The sequence below is a fragment of the Dipodomys spectabilis genome, unplaced genomic scaffold (genome assembly GCF_019054845.1).
Source record: "Dipodomys spectabilis isolate Male_0828 unplaced genomic scaffold, ASM1905484v1 ptg000147l, whole genome shotgun sequence".
Lineage (NCBI taxonomy): Eukaryota > Metazoa > Chordata > Mammalia > Rodentia > Heteromyidae > Dipodomys > Dipodomys spectabilis.
In genome coordinates this window covers 10054931-10075406 of record NW_024870824.1, presented here as the reverse complement: position 1 = coordinate 10075406, position 20476 = coordinate 10054931, and the positions used below count along the sequence as shown (strand labels likewise).

Sequence of the window (20476 nt, the reverse complement as noted above, 5' to 3'; positions counted from 1 at the left end):
GGAAAGTCCATGAGACTCTTTTTTTTTTTTTTGGAGGGGGGGGTCCCCGTCATGGGGCTGAACTCTGGGCCTGGGCACTGTCCCTCAGCTCTTCAGCTCAAGGCTAGCACTCTACCACTTGAGACACTGCACCACTTCTGGTTTGTTTTTTTTTTTCCTGCTTATGTGGTGCTGAGGAATCGAACCCAGGGCCTCATGCATGCAAGGCAAGTACTTTACCACTGAGCAACCTTCCCAGCCCCCCATGAGACTCTTATCTCCAATTAACCACCAGAAAACTGAAAGTGGCACCATGGCTCAAGTGGTAGAGTGTTAGTCTTGAGCTGAAGAGCTGAGGGAGAGTGTCCAGGCCCAGAGTTCATACCCCATGACCAACAACAACAATAAAAAATTCCATGGACAATTCAATCTTTCATAATTAGGGAGAAATAAAGAGGAGAGTTGGGAAGTATGGGTGAGAATGTTGAAAAGGGTGACATTGATCAAGATGTACTGTATTCATAAACTGCTTTATTAAATAACAACTCCTTTGTACAACTACTTAAAGATAATAAAAATAAACAAAAAATAATATTTCCTTCCAGCTGAAAAAGAGATATCACATGTGTCATATAACCCTTAAATAATAAATGTCCAGCATGAGAAACTACGTGATAAGTTGGTCATATATATTAAACATAGATAAAAATATTTATGTGAGAAAATTTCATCAGAGTTCAATTTGAGAATATTCTAATTTTATAGCCCCTCCTCAGTTCTAGAGACAAATTTCCCCAGTGCTCCTTTCTGTACACTCTCCTCATTCCCATAGATAGAAGCAGAAAGTCATGTGCTAGTGACTTGGTATACTGTAATTCCACCTACACTGAAGAAAACTCCTTTGGGAAGAGGAGAGACACATCTGTGAATATTACCTAATATGCCATATACTTCTAGGAATATCAAATACAAGTACAAAGGTAGAGACTGAGTCTTAAAGACCTTTCAAAGTGACCCTCAGGAGTGTCTTCTCTGGGAAGAGGAAAGCTAATGACTTTCTGATTCCATAGCATTGGCCCAGATTCACCTTCTAGGGAAAGGAACGTGCTCTAGTTTCTACACAGAACAAGACCAAAGCAGAGAGGTGGGCTACAGGTCAACTGACAGTAAGCGACTGGAAACTCAAAGCTTCAGTCCTATTAAATATCTTAGCTGGTGACTGCAGAGGAGACTGACTGGTGGAATGCAGAGCACTTCACTAAGGAGAAATAGGAATAAATGGACACAAGAGGTCAGGCAAACAGACATAAGAGGAAAGAAGCTTCTGAAAAATAAGCCATGGCAAGCACAAAGGTAGAGGAGAGGCATGTGGGTGTATGCATGCACCTGTCTGTGAATGCATGCCCACACAGCATAATCCTTCCAAAAAGGTTGTTTGCTCTGTGACAAGAACCTGAAAAAAGTTTCAATTCTCATCAAGTCTGCTAGAGGTCACAGCAAACATTATACAGACAGACCAACAGTAAGTGTGCAGACCAGTATAAACAGCCACTGACGACACCTGAGCCCAGTTCTAGATAAGTGGACAGAAGAAACTTGAGTTTTGTATTTCTTTTCTTTCTTTTTTAGGTCGCAGTCCAGAACTTGTAGAGCTAATGCTCTACTAACTAAGTCAACCTTCATCCCTAAATTTGTATATTTAAGAAGAAGATTAGAGTTAGTAAAAATGTAGAGCTAGGGCTGTAGATGCTGGTGTGGAATGTGGTACTCATTCCACTGGTGGTATACAGGTAATCCTAAGAGGGAATGAGTATGAATGTTTTTTTCCATGAATGATTACTTATTTATTTTAATATATAATAGAAGATAATATAGTGAAAACCTCAAATTCATCATTTTAGAGATTTCACAATTCATGATGAGGCCATATAAAGAAATCAGTTGAGATCAGTTTAAAATGCATTAAACAGAAAACATCATGAATTACAGGGTTGTGACTCAACAGTAAATAGAGATCATTGAAGTTTGGGAAGTACTGAGTTAGATATGTAAAGAAGCCTTCAACTGAAGAACCTGGTTATATTTAAATATGTCTAATCTTTACCTGTACTTCAAATCCAAACAGTGCTCTAATAAGTAAAATTTTGTCCTTGTCAACAGACTGGACAAAGGGAAAGGTGAATTGCACTAAAACATTACAACACATTGTCACCTGCTGAACAGTGATAGGAGGCTGCATTAAACCTGGAATCATGAGTTCCTGGTCCAGTCTTCCTTGTAGCAGTGACTCTCGTACTCCTACCAGAGTTTCTCCCAGTGTCCCAGCAACAAACAATGAAACAAGCACACACACATGCATGCACACTCTCACACATACACACTTTTTGTATGTATACACACTTTTCACTCAAATACATATATATGCATATGTATATATATATATATATATATATATATATGCACACATACATACAGATGTCTTAAAAATATTTTACTATGAGGAAGGAGTGTAGCTAGATCCTTCCTTCCCAATATCTGACCAGTGAAAACTGTAATCCTGTTTCTAGGGAGCATTCCTAACTCTGAGAGAGAAGCTCTGCTGGTTCATTGTCTCCCTTCTGCACCCAGGGGTAAAGTGGCCTGTTCTACAGTTTCAGGCAGTTTTGCTTTCACACATCCTTAACTTACAGCCTCTGCTTTGTGTAATAGAGCTCATCTTGGGCAAAAAAAAAGAAAAAAAACTAAATGATTTTTCTTCTCTTTCTTTTCCCTCTGTGCTTGAGAGTATGCTTCCAGACCTATTCCAAGGCTATTGCTCCAGTCTAACCATAAGCCCAGCACTATCTGAAGCCTAGGGGAATTGACCAATTCTGTCCCCAACCACACTGTACATTGCCTAGTAAGAAACCTTCAGTGACTGACTTTCCTGGAAACCCGAGAAGCACATCCCCCGTAGCTTAGGCCCCCATTCACTTGGCAGATGAGGATGAGGTTGGTCCTGTTCCAAGTGTTCCTTGGTATACACAGCAGGGCCCAGGGCCTGTGCTGATCATGGAGAGAATGTCTTCAGCCAGATGTTTAAGAAGACTAAAATCTACTATTGGAAGGGAGGACAATGCCAGGATGGAATCAAAGTTCCAAAAGTGTATAGACTCATGGAACTAGAACTAGTTTTAGGAATTGGATTGAAGGAAATGATGGAGATGTAAGGACAATAACCAGAGCTTTACTTATAAATGCAAAGTATCTGCCACAAACCAAATGGTGCTAAATACCAAGGTGGGGAAATGAAATTTTATAATCCTATGACATCTTTAAATGTAGTGAAATCTTGGAGGCAGAAGTGGTTTCAAGCATTACATTAAGGAAGGCTATTACTTTTGCCATCAAGGGGATATAAAAACTTAAGTTTCTGATTTTGATTTTTTGGCAGTCCTGGGGTTTGATCTGAGGACCTCATACTTGCTATGCAGATACTCAACCTATGCCACCAGCCTTTTTTTTGTGTTTGTTACTTTTTGAGATAGTATCTTGCTTTATTATGCCTGGGTCAATCTGGACTGTTATCCTTCTATTTGTGCTTTCTTACTTTGCTGGGGTGACAGGTACCCACTTCGGTGACCAGGCATTGTGTTTCTCTTTTAGTTGGAATAACAAGTATATTACCATGCACAGTGATTGATAGAGATAGAGTCTTGCAAGCTTTTGATCTGAGCTGGCCTTGAACTGTGCTGGGCATGAGAGAAAGAAAAATGTTACAAAGAGAAAGAAAAATGCCATGCCAAATATGAGGCCCTGATGGGTGTGTGTGTGGTCACTTGCCTATAATCCCCAGCACTCAGGAGCTGAGGCAGTAGGATTATGAGTTCGAGGCCAGCCTGAGCTACACAGGGAGACCCTGTCTCAAAAAACAAAACAACAGCAACAAAAACTCATCTAAACATAAAAAACTCCATATATGGAATCTCTCCTCTTCAAGTCAAAGTAATTCAGGTCCTTTCAGTGCCTTTGCAGAGCCTGGTACAGATCAATAAGGATAATGATGATGATGATACTGCCACTGCAGTATTTACTCAGCAATAACTCTGCAGCTGGCATGTATAAAGAGCTTCACAACAGGCTGATATTTATAGCAGAGCATAAGGCCACAACTCCTGTATTATATGGTCTCCTATTAAAAACTTGAAACTACACTGTATATTTATGTCCCAGTATCATACTGATCACTGGGAAGCTATTACCCTTATTTAACAGGAAGAGGAAACTGAGGTCCTGAGATGTTAAGTAATCTGCATATCACACATAGCTGACAAGCCCAGAGGCAGAATTTCCACTGAGGAAACCTGGAACTCAAGTTAGCATAGACAGTTGATGGAGGTAGATTTCATGAGAAAAATTACTGTGGCAACTCACCACTATGTATCTACTGGTTTACTCCCTTTATCCCAATTTTGAGCTGTAAAGACAAGGCCTCTTCATACCCAGTCCCTTAAAGGCATAACATAATCATCAGCTATATGTAAGAACCAGTCTTGATACCTACAAATGATTAAATAAAACCTAATAATGGTAGCCGCAACTCTCAGATATTGGCCCTTGCCATTTGCTAGGCTTGGTGCCAGATGCTAAAACACGTAATATTAGTCCTTACAACTGCCATACGAGATGCGTACTCTTAAGCCTTTTTACAGATGAACAAACTGACATTGAGGGGGTAAAAGGCTTGCCTTGTGGTAATACTGGCATAGGAACCAATGTCTGACTGACTTCCAGAAGAGCCATAGGCCTCAACTCCTACCCCTCACCAGACTCTTCTTATAAAAACTGAAAAATAACTATATATTTTAAGTCTTAATACCTGTTTCAGAAATTCTGGAATGAAAAAAAATTGACAAAAAATTGCATTTGAGGTGATAATTCTCCGCTCTTTGGAACTAGGAGGAATGATTTTCTAATTAATTCATTAATTATTTCCAAGTATGTTAAAGTACCAACTCCAGGTCTGACATGGGGGAAAAAACACAAAGGCACATTCAGTAGGGCATAGGACTTCTTCCTTTAAGCATTTAAACACAAACTGAGTTAAAAAAAGGCAAAATTATTCCAAGGAAACAAGGGCCACAGAGGTGATGCTGGAGCTGAACTCAGGAAAACAGGCTCAGGTATCCACCCACAGATCTAGAAAGAGACTTCTCAATAATAGCCCATACCTTTCATTTTCAGCAATTCTATTTCCTACCCTAGGAGGGTTACTTAGCAATAGAACTGGAAGGGTACAGTGTATCTGGAAGGGTACACAGTATCAAGAACACATAGACCCAACAGAACACAGAGCAGCTGGAGGAATCCCTCCTGAGCAGGAGGAGGCCACATGGAAGGTCCACCACCCTGACTCTGGGCAACGGGGACTCACGTTTCTCTGTTGATTGCACAGCATGGAAGAGTGTTAGTGGCCTCTCACTGCAGGATGGGGGCTTGGAGTCACTGCTTTTCTTCCGAGACAGGTGCAGCTGGGCATTGGTGAGTGGCACATCAGGCACAGTGTTAAATATCTGCAAATAGAGTTTCACAAAAAGGTTACTTGCTTCTATGAATTAAGGAGACAGCACAGGCCTTAATCAGTACAACTGAAAGCTTAGTGGTAAGGAAAGATTAGTGGGAGAAAAGATTGGAGAATGATGAAAGGGTTGATATTGGTTAGGATGCATTGTATTCATAAACTGCCTTGTTAAATGGCAACTCCTTTGCTCAGCTACTTAAAGATAATAATAGTAATAAAGATGAAACACCATAATGGCTCATTCTCCTTCCATTCATTTGCTGGAATACTTTTCCAAATAAAATAAACAAAACACACACACGCACACACATACACAGAAGATTGGAGAAGACATTTCTGGCATTTGCTCAGGACTTCACTATAGATATAGCTGGAAGTACTATTAGACTAGGAACATTAGATTCAGAAACTGATCCTAGAGTTTGGTGACAGTTCACTTATATTTCTAACCCTGTCTGTCATGATGCCCATGGATCAGGAGAAATGGAAGCTATTGGGATAACCACAGCCATTGTCTATTAAAAGTATTTACTTTTTGTTTTATTTATTTTAAATTATCTTTAAATAGTTATACAAAGGAAATACCATTTAATAAATCAGTTTATAAGTACAATGTATCTTGATCAATGTCACCCCTTTCCTTCTTCTTCTTCATCTCTCCTAACCCAGCCCCTTTCCTCAATTTCTTAATTTCATAGGCTATGCATTGCATGTAACAGTAATTTTATGAGTGTCTTTATCCAGAACCAATTAATCAGAAATTCCTTTACTTTTCTTTATTAGTTTCTTTCCCAGTTCTTCTCAACTATTCCATAACTTAAACTGCTAACTCAGAGCAGGGCTTTTCCCCTCACCAGCTGTCCTCAGAGGGAGAAGCCTTCCCATTTCAGCAGCTCTGCAGTATGCATGAAGCAGAACTTCCTTTTTCTGGCTGAAAAGTTACGAAGAGGTTGATTTTTTTCTCCTTTTAAAATTATCTTCAAATAATTGTACAAAGAGGTTTATATATAACATTTCTATTTATGAGTACAATGTATCCTAATCAGTAAGGTGTTGATTTTTAACCAATGATAAAAGGTACAAATGTGTGTTATATGTGTGCATACATATATAGATAAAGATATACACACTACACCTACATATTCTCATATGTATCTTTGACAACTTGGAAAAATGTAGAAGAGTCTTAAGAAAACAGAGTAACTTTCCCAGTTCTATTATTCAGAGAAAATTACTATGAACATTTAAGGGTATCCTTCCAACCCCACCCCCACCTCAGGAATGAGAACTAATGGCAGTGCTTTATCACTTGAGTCATACCCCAAGTCCTTTATGCTTTAGGTTCTTTTCCAAGTATGCTTTTGTGCTTTTGCCCAGACCAGTTTTAGACTCTGACCTTCCTAGTAACTGGGATTACAGGCATATGCTACCATGTCGAGTTTAGGTTTTATTTCTTTATAAGTTTTGTTTTTTTGGGAAGGTGAGAGAGATATTTAAGTCCATGGTAAAAATATGACAAAAAAGCGATAGACAAAAATAACAGCAACTCTTAACCTTTCTTTCTATAGATAAAAGTATGACACCATCTACAAATCATAATAGCTAACAATTGCATGGTGCCTACCACGGTTACAGTAGCCACCACTCTGTGAACTCCCCAGGTGCCAGTCACCTCACTCTACAGCCTACATGCACCTCACACAGTTCTCAGAACCCTGTGTGATAGCCCATGTGAACCTTGAGGCATAGGAAGGTGAAGTTACCAATATTCTAGATATAGTTCTAGATGGGAACAGGCCTCCCCCCACCCACCCCAGATTCCTTTTTAAGTGCATACAATAATACTACTCATTCATTCAATCAGTGAAATTCTTTTGAACATCTACTTTATACTAAGCACTTTGGGTTTAGCAGTGAATGATACAAATGTGTTTCCTGTGGTTAGAGAATTTACATTCCAGTAGCTGCGGTTTACTAAGTATTTGCTACAATACATACTGGGCTAAGTACTTTGTGTGAATTCTCATTTAATGCTAAACACACTTTCCATAGCTGAGATTATATGCTTTATAGTTTTATATTCTATATATTCCTTCTTCCATTATACGGCAGTATTCTCTATTTGTTAAAAAAAAATCCCTAACATGATTCATAATGGTTATATAACCAGCCCTCTGACTGTATTGAGCTATCAAAGTTTATCAATGCATTTGGTTATCACTTTTCAGTAAAGTTAGCATCTTTCTTAATTTTCTCTTTCCCCCATCATGACTTACAAGAGGGTAGAGGTGGCTGGCCGTTTCCCTTCAGCTATGGGTGACCCTACATACCTGAGAATCTTTCTCCTAATCATCTCCTTTGTGTCTGCATTTAAAAGCAAAATTCTAAAGCTAACACGGAGGAAACAACTATATAAGAATTATAAGAATTTCAGCTGTTCTCCCTGGGTTGGCAGGTCCTGGGGCTCCAGTGATGCCAGCCAGCTGGTTAAGTCAGTCTCCCTCTAAAACACAGCTGTTTGAAGGCAGCATTATCATATCTTCCCTAGGGACTGGAAATTCACAAGATATATGGAATCACTGCACATAGCTGAGATGGACTGGGGAGAAGGCTAGGAAGAGGAGACTTAAAACAAAAGCAACATGATATCTAACTTCCAGAGCAGTTGGAACCAGTATATAATGTTTCCCAGTGCTACATAGTCTCTAGTCTCTTTCTGACCTCCTACAATGAAAGAAAAGTGAAAAGCTATGTTGAGCTCAAGTGTTATGACCTCTAAGAAACTTTCTCCCCCTTGACTTTGTGCCTCCAAGTCATAATGAGCTATAGCCATTTTTACATGACACTCTTAATATGCACCATTATCATCAACATTTTAAAGTGGCTTCTCTACATGTGTGTTTGCACCTGTTAAGCACTAGGCTAAGTGTTCATGTGACTAATTCCTAAGCTGTAGGTCAACTCAGCAAAGAACACAGGATGATTTGTTGTGCAATGAGATCTCCTGATCTGCCATACATGTGAGCAAGAGTGAGACCACAAGTAAAACCTAGGACTTCATAGACATTACACCTTTCTAAATTAGACCAAGTGGGAGCAGGACACAAATGTTCATTAAGGAGTCTAGGAAGTCATCCTCTAAAGTTCTATTGTTTATTTAACTCTGAAACTTGAACACAAGCCAAGTTGCTTTCTTGGCCACTTTCTAGCCAGGTCAGGGGTTTGCTTGTAGGCCCAAAGTTCAAGTTGGAATTCTGATGTGAATTGGAATCATTCACAGCTCTGTTGGTTATTTCAATCCTATTTCATTTAGAAGAGAATCAAATGAAGCTTTCTTCAGGCTATCAGGAAGAAACACTGGTCAAAGCTTTCTGCTGAAGGACTGGCACATGAGCTCATGTCAACTAGGAGCAATGGATTCATGAAACACTTCCATGCAGCTGGAACAATCTATTCATTTTACACACGCCTTCCGAATTAACACAGAGAGAGGAGATTCATTCTATGCCCCAGGTGTTCTGTTAAAACTGACCAACTTAAATGAATTCCAATTTAGTCATGACTGTCTTGCAGATAAAAGTTAAGAAGACTGTAAGACTGCTATAAGCTATTAAAAATAAAATTATAAAATAAAAATACAACTCTAGGTAAACCTGCTAAGTATTTTCAATTTCAAGGTTCCTATAAGTGGAAACTATGAATGCTGAACTACTATTTTCGCTTAAGCCATGAAAGATAGAAGTTGGATTGGGTTGATTTCATCTTTGCAGTCAGACAGCCTTGGAATGAATCCAGGACAACACCAACAGCTTCACTGACCCATCACTGACACATCTACTTCATCACCGTATCACCATATGAAATACAGGAAAGGAATATAAAGTAATTTTGAAGGAAGAGAGTATATGAACTTTAAAATGTGACAGACCTGAATTTGAATTCTGGCCTTCAACATACTAGCTGAACACACACAAATGGTTTTTAAGCCTTCTAGAAAATGGGGATCTAACATGGTAAGGTACATAAAATGCTTAAAATAGAATCAGGACAAGAGATAGTAGTAGTATGTATGACAAAAAATAACCAAAATTCATTCAGTACTTACTTACCATGATAAATTATTTACACAGACAAACTTTGTGGATTACTTCATTCCTAATAATAATGACAGATACTATTATTCTGGCCATTTTTTGGATGAGGAAACAGACTCACTGAAATTACCCAATTTGTCCAAGGTGACAAAGATAAGGAGCACAGTTGGGTAGGGCCCAACAGCTTGTGAGGCTCAACCACTTGTGCATGTTATACCTAATATTAATTTGAGAAACAGAAGACAAGATAGTACGTTTTAGAGTTCAACAGATTTGATTCTAGCTCTGTGATCTTGAGCAAAGGATGTCAATCTGTGATGTGACCTCCAGATAGCTCATCTACAAAAGTTGGAGATTCCTCAACAAAAATAAAGAAAAAGAAAAAAACTAAACAAAGAAGTACCCCCACTGATCCAGCAATACCACTCTTAGGCATTTATCCAAAAGATTACAAATGAGAATGTAGTAAAGCCACTGGTACACCCATGTTAATGACTGCAATGTTCAAGGTATGGGTTTTAATGTGAGACAGGTGTGAATTTCAATTCCATAGCTAAGGTATGGAAATAGACCAGATGCCTCTCAATGGACAAATGGATCATGAAATGTGTGTGTGAATGTATATACACACATATATATATATATATACATATACATATATATGTGCATATATATGTGTATACACACACATTTCATGATCCATTTGTATATATGTGTATATACACAGAAACATATATATATATATGTATATATATATATATATATATATATATATATACACACACACACACATACATGCATACCACTGAATTTTGCTCATTTATCAGAAAGAATGATACTACATCATTTTCAAGGAAGTGGATGGACCTGGAAAAATTATGTTAAGTCAGGTCCAGAGAGACAAAGGATATATGTTTGCTCTCATATGTGGAAATTAAAACTAATTTATAAATGTACAAGTAAATACATATGGACTATATACAAGTATACATAAATGTATTAATTGAAGTATGGTGCCTGAAGGGGATTAATCAAACAATGCAATTCCTTAGAAAAACTAACAAAATGAATACTGGCACTTGAAAGGTGTAGCGGGGGAGGTCAAGGGGAGAGGGGTAAACAAATGAAAAGGGGTAAGGGGACAAACCAAAGAAGTGAAGGACCTCTATGATGAAAACTTTAAAAACCTGAAAAAGGAAATCAAAACAGAACTTACAAAGTGGAGAAACCTCCCATGCTCCTGGATTGGAAAGATCAACACCGTGAAAATGGCAATACTTCCCAGGGCTATCTACAAATTCAATGTGATACCTATCAATATTCCAACCTCATTCTTCAAGGAAACAGAAGAGGCAATCCAAAAATTCATATGGAACAATAAAAGACCCTGAATTGCAAAAATGATCCTTAACAGAAAGAACAGTGCTGGAGGAGTATCAATACCAAATTTCAAACTCTACCACAAAGTAATCAAAACAGCTTGGTACTGGCACAAAAACAGACCTCAGGACCAATGGAATAGAATTGAAAACCCAGAATGAACCCACAGACCTATAGCCAACTAATCTTCAATAAGGGAGCTTAACAAAAAAAAAAAAAAAGAATGGAAGAAAGAGAGCCTCTTCAGCAAATGGTGCTGGCAAAATTGTTTAACCACTTGCAGAAAACTAAAGCTAGATCCTTATATATCACCTTGCACCAGAATCAACTCCAAATGGATCAAAGACCTCGAAGTCAAAGCAGACACCCTGAAAACATTACAGGATGGAATAGGAAAAACCTTAGGTCTCCTTGGCACAGGCCAAAATTTTCTTAATAGAGACATAGAAACACAACAAATCAAAGAAAGGTTGGACAAATGGGATTGCATGAAGCTGCAGAGCTTCTGCATGGCTAAGGACATAGCTAGCAAGATCAATAGAAAGCCCACGGATTGGGAGAAGATCTTCACTAGCCATACAACAGACAAGGGTCTCATATCTAAAATATACCTTGAACTCAAAAACTTAAATCCCCCAACAACAAATCCTCAAAGAAACCACTGCCCAATAAATAAGTGAGGTAAAGACTTAAAGAGAAACTTCTCTGAAGAGGAAAGAAGGATGGCCAGTAGACACATGAAGAAATGCTCAACCTCTCTATCCATAAAAGAAATGCAAATCAAAACAACATTGAGATACCACCTCACCCCTATTAGAATGGCTAGAATCAAGAACTCTAATAACAACAGATGCTGGAAAGGATGTGGCCAGAAGGGAATATTACTGTATTATTGGTGGGAGTGTAAACTTGTTCCTCAAAAGACTCCACACAGAGCTCCCCTAGGACCCAGCAATCCCACTTTGGGCACTTACCCAAATGATCACAAACAAGACCATATTAAAGCTACCAACACAACTATGTTTACTGCAGCATTATTTACCATAACTAAGATATGGAACCAACCCAGATGCCCCTCAGTAGATGAATGGATCAAAAAATGTGATATATATATAATATATATAAGAATTCCATCATATACATATATATATATAAATATATATGATGGAATTCTATGTCTCCATCAGAAAGAATGTCTTCGCCTCATTTGTTAGGAAATGAAAGACTTGGAGAAAATTATATTAAGTGAAGTAAGCCAGGCCCAAAGAAACATAGGTCCCATGGTTTCCCTTATTTGCAATAACTAGTATATGTCTGGGACAAGCAGAAAAGATCAGATAAGATGATGTTAAGAGAAATGAACCCCAAGATAAGGACACAAGTGTTTTTTTTTTCTTCCTTGCTATTGTTTCTAAGGTATTTATAAGACACCATGTGATTTTTTTTTGTTGCTTTGTGTGTCCCTCCTGCATGGTATAACCCGTTTTCACTGTATTTCATGTTGGTATTATTTGGGGAGGGGAAGGGAAAAAACAAAATATTTACATAGGGATACAGATTGACCCACTGCAACAATGAGATATACAAGACACTATGTGGAAAAAGGAACTTTACAATTTAGGTGGGGGAGGCGGGGGGGGGGGGGGTTGGGGGGTGTATTTGAGGAGGTGGGAGGGAAGGGATGGTAGGGGAAAAACAAAGGAGGAGACAACAATGCTGGATAAGACATGTACTCATTACCTTGCTCATGTAACTGTAACCCCTCTGTATAGTATTTTCACAATAAAAAAAAACTTATTTAAAAAAAAGAAAAAAGAAAAGAAGAGAAAAGCAAAGCGAAGCAAAGAAAGGAAAAGAAAAGAAAAGAAAAGAGAGCAGTTATAAAATTCGATGTGTAAGCTGGGTGCTAGTGGCTCATGCTTATAATCATAGCTACTCAGAAGGCTGAGAGATCTGAGAATTGTGGTTCAAAGCCAGCCTGGGCAGAAAAGTCCCCATGAGATTTTTTCTTTTCTTTTTCTTTTTGGTGCCAGTCCTTGGATTTGAACTCAGGGCCTGGGCACTTTCCCTGAGCTTCTTTTGCTCAAGGCCACAGCATCATTTCCAGCATCATCTGTGTATGTGCTACTGAGGAATTAAATCCAGGGCTTCATGCATGCTAGGTGAGCAAGCTACCCCTAAGCCCCATTCCCAGCCCACTATGAGATTTTTATCTCCAATTAATTACTCAAAAACTCGAAGTGGTATGGCAGCTCAAGTAATAGAGCCCTAGTCTTGAGCACAGAGAGGCTCAGGGACAGTAACCAGACACTGAGTTCCAGCCCAACAACTGACCCCCCCCCCCCACAAAAAAATTCAATGTGTATTCTATGAAATTAAGGCAATTGAGGGGAGGGTTTACCGTGGGAGGGATGAGGGAGAATAATTAAAGCAGTGACATCACTTAAAATGCATTGCACTCATAAACTGATTTGTTGAATGGTAACTCTTGTACAACTACTTAAAGATAATTTTAAAAATTGAAAAAAAAAAGTTACATTACCATGGTGAGGACTAAAACAACTAACAGTTTGGTCCACACTGTTCCAAACATACTGTTGTGTTTGACAATAAAGGAGACTTAGAGTGTAAGAAGGAAAATAACTGGAGTTTCATAATAAATTATTTGCAATCAGTACACAAGGATTTAATTTATAAGTGTAAATTTAATTACTGCTCTTTGCAAAACATCAATCTTAACTGCCTACAGCAATGTTAGACTCTGCTCTTCTTTTTCTCTTGTCTACCAAATTCAAATTTCTCTGGTCTCCCTCTAGCCCATCTTGACATTGTAGAGTATGGACACTAGTGGATTTTATTCTTAATCATGTTGAAAATTCATTCTTACAACCTTTTCTTAATCCCATCTGCCACATGCCCCAACAATTTGAGAGGATTAGGAGTCTTCCTGCAAAGTATGCAGTATACTCATTATTATGCGCTATTATTTTTATGGGAGGAAAATTAGGTCATGAGGAAGAGCTCCTGGTCTATAACTGTGAAGCAGCTCTGAGACAATAAATCACAGTAGAGGCCTGGAGATTACAGTCTAAAACAGAAAGGTTTACACAAGAAACAAGATGAAGTATTTTCTCAAGGCAGAAATCCATCAGGGTTTCATTTATTACATGGCTGGAGTATTTAAATCTGAGGAATGGAGGGCGACAGCTATTGAGAGAGGTTCACTCTGCTCATGGTTCTCATGACAGCACTGTCAGGGGTCAGAGGAGCCATGGGTCCAGTACTTTCGAACTGCCAGGCAAGCCTCAGCAGATCTCATTTGCTATAATCACCGAGAAGCCAAATTCAGAGGCTGTAGATGCAGAAAGGTTTTCTAAGGACAGCTGGAAGTCTTATGTCCTGTTGATATCAGCATTTTGGCAGGGGGATCAACAATTTGGAAAGCAGTTTGGGGAGTTTTATTAAAAATCTCTCAAAAGGAACCAATTACATTTAGTAACTGAGGGTATATATAGACAGATGGCTATGATTTTTTTTTCCGTATCTCCAGATTCTGTTTCCTGTTATCTTTACTGACAGAGAGAAATACAACAACAAACAAACTCCACCCCTATTTGAACAGTATTAAAGGAGCTTCCCGATTAAAAAAAATTACTTGTTTATCTGGAGTTTACTAAAGGGAATTTATGTGTCCAGAATTTATGTGTCTTACTACACTTATGAAGAATAATCTTACATAGTATGTGCCACACACAAAAAAAGAGAATTAGTTCTGTGACTGGACAGAGTCATTCCAGCTTACCACACAAATATTTCTACCTTACTTCTTAACCTGAAGGCAGACCAACCCAAAAGAGTACCAAGAACCATTACAGTACAACCAACCATACTATATCACCACCATCATCATCGTTGTTCAATTAAAAATTAGCAATTATGAAATAATAAGGAAATGAACTGATAAATCAATTGAATTTGAATGCATCTATGTTTTATGCATGAAGCATACCAATGATGCAATGGATTCTAAGGTAACCAACATTTTAGTTAAAGCGGCTCAAGGTAGTTTAGCAGGCCCAAGTCAACTTAAATCATGCTAACTCCATAGAATTCACATCTTATAAAGTTGTTTAGGCCTAGGTACTTACTCTAAGTTTTCAGCATGTTCATCCATGGATGGGTTGTTACACAGCTTTGAAACATTAGGAGTTAAAGTATGTTAAAAGAGGGTTCTAGTGATTGCCCCAAATCACTCACTTCTTCCAAAGCCCACTGGTGGACTGGGAAAGGAAATATACTAATAGGCATTATAAATATCACAAAATACACTAAGAGGCATTATGGACTAATGCTGACAGAAGTATACAGTGCACAGGTATACATGTATACATTCTGCTTTACATGCAAAACCCTTTTCAGGAAACTGGCAAAAGAAATGCCTTAGGTTGTTACAAAAATCAACATTTCCAATCCTGCTACTGCTACTCTCTGTTAGGACAGTACAAAGTAACACACACACACACACACACACACATACACATACAAACACAAACACACACACACACAACTAGCCTTTCATGCTTAACCAAACCCACAAAAAGGCAACTGCTTTCTTGTTAGAGTTGTTCTTCCTAGATATCCAAAGTTTTCAAAGTCACTGAAATACAAACCTTAAAAAAAAAAAAAAAACTGGGATGGGAAGGTGGCTCAGTAGTAGAGTGCTTGCCTTGCATGCATGAGGCCCTGGGTTCGATTCCTCAGTACCACATAAGCAAAAAGAAAAAAAGCTGAAAGTGGCGCTGTGGCTCAAGTGGTAGAACCTTGAGCTGAAGAGTTCAGGCCCCATGACCAGACCCCAAAAAAATAAATAATAATAAATAAATAAATAAAAATAAAAAAACTCTTTTTAAGAAATTGCAGAATTTCCAGTCTTTGGAAGTATCTTGGATAATGGAAACATTTAATACTTTTGTTTTAAAATCTTAACTAGAAGCATACAAAGATTATTTCCAAAATGACCTGAAATATTTGACTGCTCGGTATTTTTAAATTCTGGGCTGATAAGCTGCAAGTCTGAAGAAAAGATTCTTCCGCCATAAAGAAATGGTAACTTAAAACAATTGACCATACCTCAGATTAAGCAAGGTAAGAGCCAAAATCTTTTGCCCTTTGCCCTTTCAACCTGCACTTGATTACAGGTATAAAGAGCCACACCCACAAGTCTGCCCTTCTTTAGCTGTCATATGACAGAGTCTGGAGTCACAGATGGGACTAGCTTTTTCCCCTTATAAGTCTGGCAAGAAGAAGCATATCTCTTTCCCTTCTAAAAATGCTGATTTTAAAGTAAAAAAAATTTTTTTTTCTAGTTTTAGACATTTATTACTTAGTTCTCCATATGGAGGCTTACAAAGGGTATCTGAGGACTGAACTTGCTACCACAACTGATGCGGTCTCTGATGATCCCATTGATCCACATAAACAAGTAAAGGCTATGGTCAAAGGTTAGACTCCCTGAGGTACATGTTTATATCAGCATTGTCAAATATATGGCTTTGTTATATAAAATTGTTATATAAAATTTTGATATCAACTATCAGGGTACAAAGTACAGTGCGTGGTTCGGCATCCAGGGATATCTTTCTAAAAGGCTGATACCATCATTTTACTATTCTCCTTGGAAACCCCCAGGTTTCAGCAGTACATTCAACCCACTTTCCACAGCTTTTAAGACTTTGACAAATGAGCTGAATCCAACTGCATTCCAGTATCATCTCATGCTATCTGGCAAAATGTCACCCACAGTCCCTTCACAATCTTGCCACTTTTTAAATTTTACAGTAATGTATTAGCATACTTTAGTTGTACAAGGGGTGTTTCATTGTGACACTTTCACATATGAACACAATACATCCTGATCAAATTCACTTGCTATTACTTTCACTTATTCTCCTGCCCCCTTCTTAAAACTGCTTCACTAGGTTTCATTATTCTATGTTCACACATATAAACTACTTTGACCATATTTCATATGTACAATTTGTCTAATGTTCATCCCTCCTCTCTAAAATGCTCTTCTTTCTATTCATTCTTTGCCTAGAAAACCTGTTCATCAACCAGAGTCCAGTGACAGCAGAATCAAATTATTCTTCCTCAGTGGATGTTACATGTTAGTGGATGTTACTTAGCAAATATAGTTAGCTACATCATAACAAAATAGTTGCCACTTGAATTAAAGGATCTATCTTATTTATCTTAAGCCAACAGTTGATAATAAATGTTTACTATCTCAAAGAGAGGTTAGATTGAATGGATTTTCATAGCCATAGGTTCTAAATGGTCCTTAGTTCAATCCTAGTTCACTACCTATCAACCTGCTTCATCTTCTAAGTACTTGAAGCTCATAATTTGTAAACAAAGCTAGAAATACTGACCATATAGTGTTGCTGCAAAAATTAAATGAAATGCTGGGTGCTGGTGGCTCACACCTGTAATTCTAGTTACTCAAGAGGATGAGATCTGAGAATTGCAGTTTGAAGCCAGCCTGGCCAGGAAAGTCCATGAGAAACTTATCCCCAATAAACTACTCAGCCGGAAGTGGTGCCTTGGCTTAAATGGTAGAGTGCTAGCCCTGAAAGAAAAATCTCTGGGAGAGTACCCAGGCCCAGAGTTCAAGTTTCAGGCCCAGAACAAAAAAATAAATAAAATGAAATATAATTTGTGGAGGGGAAGGGGAAAAACAAGTCGTTTAAATAAGGATACCGGTGGACTCGTTGCAACAATGAGTTGCATGTACAAGTTGTCATGTGGAAAACGAACTTTACAATTTGGTGAGGGGGGGGGAGGGTGCCGGGGGGGGGGGGGGGAGGCTGGGAAGGAATGGGAAGGGAAAACAAAGGAGCCTCTACAATGCTTGATAAGAAATGTACTCATTATCTTGCCCATGTAATTGTAACCCCTCTGTACAGTATTTTCACAATAAAAAATAAATAAAAATTTAAAAAAACAGATAAAAATTTGCTTATCATATCTTGTACACAATAAGCTATAGAAGTAAGCTATTACTATCACTATTATTATGATTACTTTAAAATATTATTATTATTACATTTTAAAAGTTCTATTAACTTTAACTGAATAAATAAATCAGTATGTATTACAAACATGGAAAAAGAAGTCTCCATGATCCCCCCAAAAGTATATTGCACGTTAAGGCTTCTTCACCTCTCTATCTCTTCTTACTCTGGAATAATTATTTCCTAAAACTCTGGAAAATATTGTTCTCCTCCATAGTCTGCTGGCATGGATTTTCTGGGCCATTGTGATGGGGTAAATGTGTAGCCTGTACAGCTTCTCCTAGCCAATCTGAAGTTATATGAATAACACATCACTAAGGCTCCCAAGAACTCATATGTGTATTCTTTGTGAAATAACAGTTCCAGTGAACTAGCTATACTCACAGGCACTAGCTGGAGGATAGGTAGATGTGCTGGTGACAGCATAAAGCGTTCACCTTCATGATTAACCCTATGCTGAAGGTTTAATGCTAACCTTTACTAAATAAGTAATCCCACAGACAGGGACAAAAGATATATGTTAGCCAGTTACAATGCAGATGTCTTTTTCTCTGTTGAAAGCAAAATAAACAAACTAAAACATGTTTTATTAAGTTAGGATAACTGAACCTTTTAGATACCAAGAGTTTCATATTTCATGTGTATATGTATGTGTTATTAATTATTGAGCATAGGGGCTCTTGCTTGCTAGGCAAGTGTTCTACTCTGGAACCATGCCTCCCAGTCCCTTCTTCCCCCTTTTAAAATGTTGGTTATAAGGTCAAACTATCTTTTCCAGTCTAGACATTTATTAGTTAGTTCTCAAAATGGAGTCTCACACAGGGCTTTTGGGAGCTGAATTTGCCACTACCACCAAAAGTTTGAAGGCCCTTGATTTTTAAAACATGGTTTTGCAGAGAAGAAACAGAAGAATACTTTCTATTAGAAGTACTGAGCAATTATCCATGTTTACTACTTACAAGAAGGCAAAGCCTTCCCAAAAGGAAATTAAATGCAAACCCACAAGGCACAATAGACTGTCTATAAAGATGGCAGTCACGGAAGTTTCCCATGTCTGCAAAAACATTGTTCCTTCCATCCATAGATGGAGTGTATTAGTCCATTTTTCCTACATAAAAATACCTGAGGCTATTATAAGTGAGTGAGTGTGTGTGTTTGTGTGTGTGTATGTGTGTGTATAAAATACTTAAGGCTGAGTAACTTTGTAAAGAAAAGTGGCTTATTTTAATACTTTTAGAAGTCCACTGGTGGACACACTGGTGATAGTACTTTTTGCTGCCTGAGGTAGAGAGGTGACAGCGTATGTGAAATGTGCATGTAATTGTGTGTTGTGTGTGTGTGCATGCGCGTGTGCATGCGTGCACACACAAGTCTCTCTGTCTTCTGGTCTCTCCCTCATCTTATAAAGCCAACCATGGGTATTTTACCCTGATGACCTTTCCTAATCATAATTACCTCTCAAAAGCTCTACTTCTAAATACTATAGTCTTTGTCCTTTAAGAACAAAGGGTGAACCAATACAACAGAAATACTCACAAGACACCAGGTTGGAAATGAACTTTATAACTTCTGGGGAGTAAGGGGGGAAATGGGAGAAAAATGAGGGAGGGAGTAAAAATTTCAACAAGATATATACTCATTACCTTATATATATAACTGCAAGCTATCTGTACATCACCTTTCAATAAAATTAAATTTAAAAAACAGCATAGTCTGATTAAGTTTCTACCCTCTTAATACTTTACAATGGGAATTGAGTTGCAACATATGAACCTTTGCAAGTCATTTCCCCAAACTATATCCAAAACTAGTGTTGAGACTAGTTCTATCCCCTTGAACTTGGCTGGACCTGACTTGCTTTGTCCAACAGAATAAGGTAGAACAGACATTGTTTTTTGTTTCAAGACTGGGCTTTAAAAGCATATTTCTATGTTTTACTCCTTTGAAGTTTAGACTAGATTACTGGGTGAAGAAAGATCACATGGTAGTAGAGGGATTGAGAGAAAGAGAGGGAGAGAAAGGAGAGAAAGAGAGAGGGGCAAGGAAAGAGAGAAAGAAAAAGGGAAAGGAAAGAGAAATATGAGGAAGGGGGAGATAGAAAGAAGGAGAGAGTAGGGAGAGGGAAGGCAGGAAAGAGAGAGAGAGAGAGAGAGAGAGAGAGCGCACTAGTATTACCATCCCAGGCATAAGGTATGAGTTATTTTAATCTTGCAGTTCTAGTTGAGTTTCCCAGCTGACACTAAATAGGACATACATAATCCTACCCCAATTCTCAACCTGCAGAATTGAGAACAATGAGATCACTGCTCCTGGCTACTCAGGAGACTGGGAAGGCTGTAGTTCAAGGTTAGCCTAGGCAAAAAGTCCATGAGACCCCATCTGTGCAGGAA

The 20476-nt window shown here is 38.2% G+C and overlaps 1 protein-coding gene across 4 annotated transcripts in view; it reads right to left on the bottom strand.

Annotated features, from left to right (window-relative positions):
* The window catches only part of Arhgap26 (Rho GTPase activating protein 26), a 459434-nt gene that overhangs the window by 90826 nt on the left and 348132 nt on the right, over positions 1-20476 (bottom strand). For all 4 annotated transcript variants that reach the window (XM_042692003.1, XM_042692006.1, XM_042692004.1 and 1 more), the window contains exon 19: positions 5393-5531. In XM_042692003.1, the coding sequence (XP_042547937.1) occupies positions 5393-5531 (139 nt within the window). The remainder of the gene's footprint in view (positions 1-5392; positions 5532-20476) is intronic.